Here is a 12,994-nt window from a genome sequence, read left to right as displayed (position 1 = left end):
AGATGCTTTTGGCTTCTATTTCTTATACTATTCCTTCTTCCTCTTCTGTTGACCTCTACCACTACTGCTGTTGTAGGATCTGTGCTAGGCGGGTAACAAATATACCACTTCTGAAATGCCTGGGCTGAAGGGTCCCTAGAGAGTGAAGGAGGTCCAGTCTCCTGAGGAGATCCTCTGCTCATTCACATTCTGCTACCAGAAACACTCTCATGGAATGGAATTGAAGCCTTCTGGGGATCAACATTAGGCAGAGTGTGCTTGCTGTCCCTGTCACTATTACTAATTCCTACAGAAATCATTTTTCTTTTTGGCCTAGAATGATTACTGCCCAGGAAATGTGCAAGTTGACCTGTGTTACATCTGAAATGGGGTCAGCCTGGACTCTGTTGCTTAGCAGACTGGCTTTTTTTTAAGGAGCCATTAGTCCAACTGACCTTCAATAAGATAGCAAGCTTATTTTTCCTCACTGGCTAAAGCAATTTCTCCAATAACTCAGGATCCCAGATACATCAAAGGAATCCTATGAACTTTCCCAGCTGCTTCTTGAGACTCATGGACACTGAACCTTAGAAAGATACTGGAACTGGGGACAATCAGAGCTAGTCTCAGGTCTCAAATGCAGTCCTAGGACACTTCCATCAGCACAGTTTCATTCAGGTCATCTAAGAACACTGAATACCTATGGGCTACAGACTACAAGCCCAGGGTGAGTCCTCCTGAGCCTGTGGGTAGTGCTGAATAAAGGCAAAAAAAATCGCAAATGTTCAACTGGTGTCAGCATATCTGTGCTCAGTCATTCCTTCCACTCTGTTTATATCCCAGCTCAACCTTTCCAGCAATGGAGAAAAATGGCTATCATGATCAGAGAACTGGCCGCCTAGGAAAGGCTTTCCACAGCCAAATCCAATGTTTGGCAGCTCCTACAAACCCTGGGAGCACAGGGGACTATCCTCTGAGTTCTCTCATATCCCCTGTTCTCCATGCTGGCTGCAAAGCCTACAGTTCAGCCAGGGGGAAGAACGATCCTCTTAAATGCCAAACACCAAGAGGTCAGCATACTGTTGAAGTCAGGGCTGTACTGATATCCAGTCTGGCTGAAAATAATCACAACGGAGGATTCCAGGCACTGGAAACAGAAGTGGAAATGTTCCTAAACATAGCTATGGGACATTCTCAGAGCCTGGTCATTTTCTGCAGGAACTTGGGTTGATTTGGTAAGAAAACCACCCTCATGTATTCTAGGTAGCAAAAAAACAGTATAACTGAAAAAAACAGAGTCTAAAGTTGGTAGCTGGTCCAGTGCCAAATGCCCTTTCGGTCCTCCAAAAAGTACTATTCAGTAGAACAGGGAAGAATTAAAAAAAAAAAAAAGGTTTATACATAAATTCTGTATAAAACATGATAGAAGTTTTTATGACTACCTGAGTGGACTCACCCGAAGGAAGAAAGGAAACTTCCTGCCATAGAAGCCAACACGAAAGAACTCAGGCTCCAGGCGCTGTTGCTCCATGATGTTGTCATAGTAGCTGGCCTCCATTTTCTGTGAACGAAAAAGGCAGTTGCCTTCAGGTTGGCTTGACTGCTAGTGGTGTCCAAAGCAAGTTCTCCCAGGCCTAAGTACTGTCTTTTAGAAAGAGAACATGGTGACTCAGTCTAGATAGAAAGAGAGCTCCTGGCCGTGATCAACCTCTCCCCATGGAGCTGCCTGTTGGAGAGGAAGCCCTCCCTCTCCATTGCCATTTGATGGTGCAGCAGGGATAGGCTTGCTCTCTGCAGCTCTAAGAGGCTGCTCAGTGTGTCCTTCCCTGGAAGTGGACCCCACCCCACAGAGATTTATGCTTCCTGGACTTTCATAGGCACACATTTAACATGGACTTATTTTTCTGTCCAGGGATTTCTGGTTTTGACTAACACACACTATACCAGTTGACCCCTGACTACTGTTACTTATAGGTGGCTAACAGCAATTCTCAGCACCATTTTCCACCAGTCCAACTGCATTGCTTTTGTCCATTTTATCATCTGACAGAAGATGCTAACAGAGTGAGAGTGAGGAAGGCTTAGTTACCAGCATCACTAGTACTGGTCCCAATTTGGGAGATTTTAAAATTTATTTTTTTGGCCACGCTCACAGCATGCAGAACCTGCCAGTGACTGAAGCTGAGCCACAGCAGTAACAATGCTGAATCCTTTTTTTATGTTCTGGCTGCCCTGTGGCATATGGAGTTCCTGGGCCAGGGATCAGATCTGCGCCACAGTTGCAACCTACGCTCCAGCTGTGGCAGTGCTGGATCCTTTAACCCACTGTGCTGGCTCATGGACTGAACCTGTGTCCTGGTGCTGCAGAGATACCAGTGATCTTGTGCCATAGCAGGATTTCCACAATGCTCCTTAAACCCTAGGCCACCAGGGAACTCCAGATTATAAACTTTAAAAGTTGAACTATGCCATGATGTCTGGCACTACTAAGGTCAATAAGTTTTTTAGTCCTGGCAGACCTGGTTTCACATTCAGAAAAACTCACTGAAATTTGACTGGGAAGACAGCTCTAACACACTCAGTCAAGCCAGACTGGCAGGGAGCTGAAGCCTTCAAAGGCCAGCTAAAAAGCTATCACTGGAGAGCAATATCTAGTAGACAGGCCCAAACCCTGATCAGGATCAGGGAATCCAGCAGAGCTAGCCATGCTGACAAGGGCACATAAGGAGGAGGAACTGAGATGCCTGGCTTCTCTTTGCCAATAACCTAAGCAGCTGTTATGATTCAAAATCCAGCACCAGCAAATGGAAAAATTTTAGGTGGAGACCTTCAAAGTCCATTTACTTAATTTTGCATCCAAAAGGGGAATAAGAACTTCCCTTTCTTGGGTATTTGGAAGTGACCACAAGCCAAAGCAGAGAAAGATCTTATCATGTTTACCAATGAAGCATCCCTGAACAAAATCATTTCAGGAAAAGCTTCTTCATAAAGTCAAGATGCCACCTCCTCCCTGAAACCCTCATCCTATCCTGTGTATGCTGCTTCTCCCTTCCTTGAGCACCAGTGGCTCTAGGGGTGTGAATCATAATTTGTCAGGTGTGTGTTGTGGTTCCCCAGCCAGAATGCAAGCATCTCCAGGGCAGGAACCCTGGCCTCTGCTTCTTCTATACTGTCCACAGCACTAAGCCAAAGGCTGTACCCACAGTAAATGTTCCCTTAGAAGCTCGTGCCAGGAAAGTGCTAGCACCTCCAGTCAGGTTTAGGCAAGGGGAAGGGGAAAAGCTTACCCGAATCCAGCTGAGGCTCTGATAATCGTAGAGGCTCTCATACTGACAGGCCAGCTCCCTGCACAGTGGGATCCCAAACTCCCAACTCTGCGTCAGAAATAGAACATGGCTTTAGCACTTTATGCATCCTAGGGACAGCCCAAGCCCATATCAAACACATCAGAGGGCATAATCAAAGGCCTCCTACAACTCATATGTCACAAAGAACATATGTTCAAATCCAATTTGTGGAGAACACACAGCACTGTGGCTTTCTGGCTCAAGGCATGGCTTTCAGGTTTCTACTCAAATGTTTGCACCTGCAAGAGGCCTTTCCCTGACTACCTTATCAGGGACAGGCACTACCTCATCCATTCTTCTTCATTACTCTGAAGTTATCTTATTTTGAAAAAGTATTTACTTAAAAAAATTGAAGTATAGTTGATTTACAATGTTGTGTCAGTTTCAAGTGTAAAGTGATTGTTACATATATGTGAATCTTTCTCAGGTTGTAGGTTATTATTATTTTTTTTTGTCTTTTTGCTATTTCTTTGGGCCACTCCCACGGCATATGGAGGTTCCCAGGCTAGGGGTCGAATTGGAGTTGTAGCCACCAGCCTATACCACAGCCACAGCAACGCGGGATCCGAGCCGCGTCTGCAACCTACACCACAGCTCACGGCAACACCGGATCGTTAACCCACTGAGCAAGGGCAGGGACCAAACCTACAACCTCATGGTTTTTAGTCGGATTCGTTCACCACTGCGCCACGACGGGAACTCCAGGTTGTAGGTTATTACAAGCTATTGAATACAGTTCCCTGTGCTATATAGTAAGTCCTTGTTATCTGTTTTATGTAAAGTTCTGTGTACCTGTTAATCCCAGGCTCCTAATTTATTTCTCCTCCTCCTTTTCCCCTTTGTTAACCATAAATTTGTTTTCTATGTTTGTGAGTCTTTTTCTATTTGGTAAATAAGTTCATTTGTATCATTTTTTAAAGATTCCACATATAAGTGATATCATATTTGTCTTTCTGTGTCTGACTTACTTCACTTAGTATGATAATCTCTAGGTCCATCCATGTTGCTATAAATGACAATATTTCATTCTTTTTTTATTTTTATGGCTGAGTAATATTCCATTGTGGGGTGTGTGTGTGCGCGCGTGCGTGTCTATCTCACATATTCTTTGTCCATTTATCTGTTGATGGACAATTAAGTTGTTTCTATGTCTTCTTGGCTATTGTAAATAGCACTTCTACAAACATAGGGGTACATGTATCTTTTTGAATTATAGTTTTGTCCAGATAGATGTCCATATGATCCAGGAGAGGGACTGGATTTAGTTCTGAGGAAACTCCATACTGCTTTCCATAATGGTTGTACCAATTTACATTCCCACCAATAATGCAGGAGGATTTCTTTTTCTCCACACCATCTCCAGCATTTATTATTTGTAGACTTTTTGATGATGGCCATTCTGTGAGGTGACTGTATTTTTGATTTGTATTTCTCTAATGCTGGGCACTGACGTTGAGCATCTTTTCATGTGCCTATTGGCCACCTGTATGTCTTCTTGGGAGAAATGTCTATTTAGGTCCTTTGATCATTTTTTGATTGTTTGCTTTTTTGATATTGAATTGTTTGAGATATTAGTATGTTTTGGAGATTAAGCCCTTGTTGGTCTCATTGTTTGCAAATATTTTCTTCCATTTCATAGGTTGTCTTTTTATTTTGTTAATGGTTTCCTTTGCTGTGCAAAAGCTTGTAAGTTTGTTTAGGTCCCATTTGTTTATTTTTGCTTTTATTTCTTTCACATTGGGAGACTGATCCAAGAAAATATTGCTGTAATTTATGTCAGAGAATGTTCTGTCTATATTCTCTTCTAGGAGTTTTATGGTGTCGTGTCTTACATTTAGGCCTTTAATCAATTTTGAGTATATTTTTGCATATGGTGTGAAGGAGTATTCTAACTTCATTGACTCACATGCAACTGTTCAGCTTTCTCAATACCACTTGCGGAAGAAACTGTGTTTCTGCCTTTGTATATTCTTACCTTCTTTGTCAAAGATTAGTTGACCGTAGCTGTGGGTTTATTTCTGGGCTAAAAGTATTTACTTTTATGTTGTATTAGTTTCAATTAGATGATAAGCTGCATGAGGGCAGGGACCCTGTTTATATCCTGTACTTCAGAGCCTAGAACAGAGCCAGGGATGAGCAGGTACTCAAAAAGGTTTATTTAATGATTTAATAAAGGAACAATGGCTTTTAAATTAAGATCATTTAGGCTTAGGAACAAACATGGAAACTAAGCAGGAAGTGGCTACCCAAGGACTTGGTAATAGGCCTGGCAATTTCTTTTACAGAAATATTCAAATCTGAGAGTAGGTTTCAGATAATCCTTGACTTATCAGGTCTTAGGTTGGTTCTTTGGTGTGGCTACTATTATGGTGACAGGCCCATCTAACAGGTGCCTGAGGAGGGCTGCAGCGGTTTTCACTAAGGGGCAATATTGTCTATTTCCTCCTTTTTAATATAGTGCTTTTTCTCTTGGTGAGATTGGGAACCATATGTGTACTTGATATTTCAGTCAGGCTTTTCTCAACTTTTAAGTATTAATTAAAATTTTTTACTAGAGAACAATTTTAAGCATATATAAACATAGAAGTCTAAACCTCTAGGTACTCATCACCAGCCTCAACAATGATTACCTCATGACCAGTCCTGTATTAGTCACATCTCATCCACTTATTCCTCCTCATATTTCTGGAAGCAAATCTCAGACATCATAAAATTTTACCCATAGATATTTCAATACGAATGTTTAATAAGCACTATATTTTTTTAAAAAAGGTTTGAAATAGGATCAGGGAGGACAACATTTCATTTGGGACTGTGTTTCTTAAAAAGAGCATGGTATTTTTATCCTTTTAAGAAAGTAATGCCAGCTTTCATTCTTCTTCAAAGTCGGTGTTTAATGTCCCAGGACTGGTTCTGGTGGTCCTCCTTTCTGGTTTTCATTTGTTGGGGGTTTTAGTTCTGCAGGAGAGCTCAAAGATACTGTTATGCATATTCCCTGAAGAGGAACCAGGACTCTACACAAAGGCTACACACTATTGTTTCTTGACTGTTCCTCCCTGGTCTCTGCCTCCCCTCCCATCCCTGAAAGCTTGCATCTACCCTCATCCTTATCTGTGGCCCTATTTTCTACTCCCAAACTATAAAACCACTTCCTAATCTGTCAAGAGAAGGTACAATTTTTAGGGCATTAGCCTGCTGTGGCCTCCTTTGCCTGGTAAAGCAATAAAGCTATTTTCCCCTCCTTCACCCAAAAAAGAAAGAGAAAGAAAGAAAGAAAAGAAAGATAGAGAAAAAATAATGCCATATGGGCTGAACTATAGGATCAATTAAAAATACCAAGACAAACCAAAGAGAATTTTAAATAGACCCTGACTCCTTGCTCCAATACAATGCCTCTGCCTCAGTGAGCTAGAGAGTCTCTTGTACCCCCATATCACAGCTTCTAAGTACACAACATGCCTGTCCTCTCTCTAGCTCTAAGTGCTGTTTGGGCAGGTTTCAGTGAAGGGCCCACAATAGGGTCTGCCTGGCAGGCAGTTCTGGGGGTGCTGGCGCAGCAATGCTCTATGTGCAGACTGCTGGCCAGTCTTCCAGGAGTGCCCCCTGGGGAAATGCTCATCGAGGTAACGAGGGCCCCATGTGGAGCTAAAGGCGCTATGCCTGCAGACGGCAGTTCCCACTTTCCTATTAGGAGAGTAAAGCAGTTCCACTCTCCTATTAGGACCAATGCTTATCTGCCTTGCTGGCATCTCTGCCCTACTTTTGTAGCTCTGCTGCTCCAAGCCCACCCCCAGTCCCCAAGAGCAAGGACCAAGAGATTTAAAATACTCTGTCAGCTTTGAGGGTTGTGCTGGATTACTGGTGGGTCTGGGTGCTTTGAGAGCTACCTCTGAACACAGATAGGGAATGTGCTACAGGTGCAATGCATCCCCATCCACATTTCTTCTCTTGGTTTCCTTCCTTGTGGCAGGAGGCAAAACTAGCTCTAAAATGCTTTACCAGTGTCTGAAATCCAATCACTTCTACCAGCTTGGGCAGATGTGTGTTTATCCATCCTTGTTGCCCCCTCGACAGGGATGGCACAAAATCTGAAATGACTTGGCTCACTCTAATCAAACTGGAAAGGAAGGCAAAAGCTAGGGACTCCAGACTGGCAGTCTTTGTACTTTTGTTTACACACAACATATCAGAAGCAACAGACTTACCATTCCTTTAAAGGAGTGTGAGCAATAGTAACCATCAGGCAGTGGAGCCTGAGCCCACCCTCACAGACAAGTTAGTTCAGTTCTGATGGTTTGTATGCCAGATAAATAGGAGTCAGAGGCCTCTGTCCAGCTTCCCTTCCTGTCTACGCCGTATGCTCCCGTCTTCACACCTTCCCTTATTTTTTCAATCCCCACTATGCCACACCCTTCGGAGAGTCCCTCTCTCTTTGTCTGGCCTGGGAGAGCTGACCCTCTGTGACCCACAGTCCAATTTATCATGGAGCAGATTCCTAGGTTAACCACTTCACCACTGGAGAGAATGACTCAGGGTTTGGCTATGACCATGAGTTGAACTTCTGATTCAGTCCTTCTGGATACTCAGGAAAGAAACATGGGAAAAAGGAGATTGGGCTGTCTGTATAAGGCAGGTAACAGAGAGGCTAGGAGTATGTGGAAGAAAAGTGGCTGGTGAGGCAGGGTATGCTGGAAGTGCTGAGGTCTAGGACTCACTATCTGCCCCTCCCTTGCACTCTTCTTCTTTTCTGCCCTCCTCTTGCTGCCAAGGTAGCTTTCTTCCTGGCCCCAAGAACCCTACAGGAGCACTTTCCCTGCATCGGTCAGGTTTTGTTTTTCTTGTGCCATTAAAAACAAAAAAACCAAAAAAAAAAAAAACAAAACCCAAAAAACAACCCCCCCCCCACCAAAACCCTGAATGCTTTCAAGAAAACTGTTTAGCCCAATCCATTCCTTCTATCAGGTATGGAGGAACAGAAACGGAAAAGCTGGACTTTTTGTATGAGGCCAAGAGAATGAATCTGATAAATACCCCTCTGAGGATGAGCTCGGAGCCTCCCAGTCCTTCCTTTCCTGCTCATCTATAATAATCAGGCAGGTTTTACATTACAATCTCTTGTCCATACTAAGCTTTAAACCTGCTTTTCTTAACAGTACTGTAGTGTGGGAAGAAAAAGCAGACCATTAATGCTCACATGTCCCACTGGTAGGCTCAGTCAGATTAGCATAACTCTGCTCTGTACTCTGTGCTCATGAAAAGAAAAGATAGCTAGTACAATAAAAACACTCATACACACTCACACCATGCTTATCTCATTCCCTTGGCGCTGGGAGGGCTTGCTGGGTATATGGGTAAGTGGCAGTTCTAGGTGGGCTGGGTGCCAGACAGTTAGGCCCAAAAGCATAATGCCATGGGCCCTAAGCCCACCCATGGACCAGCAGGGAGAGGAGCTTTGGGCTGGCACTGTGGATCAGTCAAGTGTGCTGGCTGAGAAGCATGGGTCTTCTTTCTGGGCTAGGTTACAAAGGGATCCTGAGGTTCTGGACAAATTCTTCTTTACAAGTGCTATCTCTACATGGGTGAATGGTTTTGACAAACAGTGAAGTCACCTATGTTGTATAAAACTGATGAATATTTTCTGATTTATGGGCAAAAGTTATTAATGTTTAAATCTTTATTTTTTTATGATGAAAAAACTCATTAAAACCTCAATTTCCACGTGCCAGCCTGACCTTCTTCTAGATTGTGGTTTGTTGGAACTGGGTGTGGCCCCTTGTGGCAGCTGAGCCACAGGTCTCAGTCATCTGAGGTCGCCACCACGGCGACCTGCTCTGTATAGGTACCCTAGGAATTCCCAAACATGCTGTGACCTCTGGGGGCAGTGGGGCATGGGTTTAGCTGTTAGCTGGGCTTGGATGCCCAGAGCTGTTGCTAGTGGCAGAAGCCTAGGTTCAGGGTTTTGACCTAATTCCTGCTCTGGGCACTCAGCCCTGTGGCCTGAGGGCTGAGTCCAACTGACCTGGACTCCAGGGCCCAGGCTCAGCCTGGTTCCATGTTCCTTTGTTGAAGCATTGACCGAGCGTCTATTTCCACACTGTGTGATATCAGTGGACCTGTCCACCTTTCAAAATTATTTGGGGCCACCAGCAAGGTCTGGAGGCTTCATGGAAAAGGACTGCAAACAGATGGCATAAGGAAGGACAAAAAGGTGGTGAGGGTATAGAGCATGGACATGGGAAGACAACCAGCAAGTGTAGAATCAAAGGGGATCTGTGTGTTTCCAAAGGCTGCTGGGCAACTGCAGTCACTCAGGAAGTGGGACAGTGGCCACCCATGGCTCTGGAAGAATCTCTTGCCAGGGCTGTGATGGAGGCCAGTGGTGCCCAAAGTTGCTGGTACTTATATCCAGGAGGTGCCTAAATCACAAAGTTGAGAATGTTCAAAAAGACCCCACAGCATGTCTATTTTTATTTAACTCTTCAAATAATTGTCATAATGTAAATAAAAACATATATATATATATATATATATATATATATATATATATATATATAAATTTCCATTCAAGTCCCAGGTACAGCCACTGCTGTTCCTGAATGATCCTATTTCAGCTTTTTAAGACACGCTCAAGGCTGAGTGATGAGAGAACAGCTTCAACAAATTATACAACCTCAGCCTTTCCAGTGTATGGGCCACACCCAAGAATAGGTAGTCAAAGAGTCCTACAAGGAGCTCTCCCAGAGACGGGAGTAGAAGGCTGGGAAGCCCCTAAGTAAGTCTGAACCAGTGCTGACAACACCTGCTAATCCCACAGAATCAAGTTTGATAAAGAATAACTGCAATGAGAGGAGCCCAGACTACATTGTGAGGAAGGGAAGCCCACAACAAGAACATGTACCCATAAGAGGCCATCTAGGCCTCCTTTGGCTGTGGTTAAAATCCATTCATTTTTAAAGCTCACATTTTCTATGACAGATTAGAAAGCTACAATAATGTAAGTAAATCTAATAAGTACAAGCAGGGGGCCCAGAAGCCCTTGCTGTAGGAGCTTTAGCATTTATAGATGTACAAAGCTGGTATGTGGGGTTGTCTCTTAACACCCCCAATCTGGAATAGGCTTCCAAGCTAAAGAATTAACTTGTCATTTTTTTCCCCTGAGAAAATCATGCTGCCCCCAGATCTAATGCACACACATGGGCATCCACCCCCTTACCACCCTCTGCAGCAGTTGCTATCCCTACAGTGTTAAGATGCCACATATTACAGCAGAAGATGAAGGGCTCAAAGCCTTGCCTAATAGCACCTACCTTGCCTTTGTTGAAGTAGTGGATGATCTTGCGGCACAGTCCCTCTTTCCGCTGCCACTCTGTTTGGGATGGGTAGTGAAGGAATTCCCGTAGCGGCCGTTCCTCCCACTGCAGCAGCTCACAGTAGAGAAGCAGAGTGAATGCAGCCTCTGTGGGGACAGGCAATGTGGAGGTCCGGGGCTTTCCTTCGGGGTCCAGGGGAAGCCAGGTACCAGGGAGCAGGCTAAGCAGCATGCCAGGGCAAGGTATGTGCAGCCCAGGTCAGGGATGCTGGATACCAAAGCTGAGCTATCTGCTGATAGATAGAGGGGCTATCCATCCAGCCAAGAGCCCTTGGCCACAGCATGAAGGAACCAAAGATACTAGTAGATACCTCTGTCTCTCAGCCTGGTCACTCGCTCTGGGCTCTCGATAAAGTATGGTCCAACTACCTGAGAGTCTGTGCACAGGCTACTCTGCTCTGGGACACACTGACATGTCAGAGAGAGTTCTTGGGTTCTTTTTTGCTCAGTTGACTTTTTTTGTCCAACTGTCTCAGAACTGGCTGTGAGGGGTGAGCACTGACCAAGGCTTTTCTCAGCCCTCCCAAAGGCAGACTCAATGCCTTCGGCTCCATTTTCTGACTTCAGCATGGCCTTTCTCCTCATCTCAAGCATTTCTAAAAGGGCTAGAGAGGAGGAAAGTGCATGGGGATAACTGTGTGATGAGCTTCATTTCTGGAAGAACTTATAGTTGATGTTGGGCCCAGGGCAGAGGCCTGGTGACACCTCCCATACTTGTTAGAGAGGGCTTATAAATCAACCGCAGCTAAATGCTGGGGCTTCCTGAATCCCAGGGAGTGAATCACACTGAATTATGCTGCTGCTAGGGTCCTCATCACACGGTCTGCTCTTTGATGTTCTATCTGCTTATTTTTAGTGGACAGCTCCTACTGGCAAGCTAATTAGTTCTAGCTTCTGCCTGGCCTTCAAGGCCCTATTCAAATCTGTTCCCCATGACTATGAAGAATCTCTTTGCTAATTATTTTGTGACCTACTTCCAATTTTAGCCAGGCTTATTTGCCTGCAGCCACTTCCCAAGCTCCTCCTTATCTCTGCCTCTCTGACTATGCCCTGGCCACCAGACCCTCCTGCCCAGGGATACACATGCCTCTGCACTGGAGCTGGGAAGCCCCTGCTCTCTAGGGACAAGCCCATGAGGCCCTCAAGGCCTCCCTTTGAAACTTAGAAATCATGTGAAATCTTTTTCCCTCCCAATATTCTTTTTCTGATGTTAATCTGAGGCTACCAGAGGGAAGGCTCTTCCTCTTCCTCTGTCCAAATTCCTGACCTAGCTTCTTGATCATGGCTCACTTCTCTAGGAGTTTAGTAAAATCCTTTACTAATATATGGAATTTTTCAAAGTCTATCACTTCACTGCCCTCTCAAAGGCTTGTTGGAATCATTTCAGATTTAATTCTTGCCAAGCTCTGTGGTCAGGAAAGGTGGCATCTCACAGAGTGTGATCGATATGCTGAAATGCTATTAAATTTGTTCTTTTGGAGTTCCTGTTGTGGCACAGCGAAAATGAATCCTACTAGTAATCATGAGGTTGTGGGTTCGATTCCTGGCCTTGCTCAGTGGGCTGAGGATCCAGCATTGCCGTCAGATAGCTGTGGTGTAGGCAGGCAGCTGTAGCTCCCATTCGACCCCTGGCCTTGGAACATCCATATGCCATGGGTGTGGTCCTAAAAAGCAAAAAAAAAAAAAAAAAAATTAAAAGATTGCTCTTTTATAAAAGGTCTTAGTAGTGGATTAAATTGTAGGTATAATGAAAAGGCCCCTGTCTGGCCTTTCAGGAAGTCAGAGCATTCATACTCTCCCTTGAGGCCTCAGAAGGGGTGCAAGGAGAGTGGAACAGCCTCAGGCAGCAGAGGATCTGGCAGGAAGGCACAAGTGCAAGTTCCGCCTGCTCTGTCTCCACCATGTGTTACAAAGTACCAGAAGGAAAGGATGAGGTGAGGGGGCATTATGGGTCTAACCCTCTGCTAAGATCTGGCAGGCCCAGCCTATGAGTGTCCACCCAGTCTGTCCTCATGGGGAGGTGTGGCTCTACCTTTCCACTTACCTGTGTAGTTTTCAGCCTGCAAATGCATGTCACAAAGCTTATGGATGTAGCGGATATACATCTCTTCTTTGTTAATCTCGGATTTGTAAAAGTTCTGTAAGAGGGAAGGAAATATATATATGAAGATGAGAGAGGTTGTACCTGTGGAGGCCATATCTGAACTCCAGGCTAATGGCCAAAACCCTGGGTGTGCTGGACATGAGGGAGAGAACAGGTTGTGGAGGCAGCCAGCACCAAAACAGAGGAAGGACCAGC

General features: G+C 44.6%; 1 protein-coding gene across 5 annotated transcripts in view; it reads right to left on the bottom strand.

Moving 5' to 3' along the window:
- DOCK3 (dedicator of cytokinesis 3) overlaps positions 1-12,994 on the bottom strand; it is a 489,707-nt gene that overhangs the window by 26,673 nt on the left and 450,040 nt on the right. For all 5 annotated transcript variants that reach the window (XM_047775399.1, XM_047775426.1, XM_047775408.1 and 2 more), the window contains exons 36-39: positions 12,740-12,833; positions 10,634-10,782; positions 3,267-3,353; positions 1,436-1,540 (exon numbers count right to left, since the gene is read on the bottom strand). In XM_047775399.1, coding sequence (XP_047631355.1) covers positions 1,436-1,540; positions 3,267-3,353; positions 10,634-10,782; positions 12,740-12,833 — 435 coding nt within the window. The remainder of the gene's footprint in view (positions 1-1,435; positions 1,541-3,266; positions 3,354-10,633; positions 10,783-12,739; positions 12,834-12,994) is intronic.

The sequence above is a fragment of the Phacochoerus africanus genome, chromosome 1 (genome assembly GCF_016906955.1).
Source record: "Phacochoerus africanus isolate WHEZ1 chromosome 1, ROS_Pafr_v1, whole genome shotgun sequence".
NCBI lineage: Eukaryota > Metazoa > Chordata > Mammalia > Artiodactyla > Suidae > Phacochoerus > Phacochoerus africanus.
This window is presented reverse-complemented; position numbering and strand designations above follow the sequence as displayed.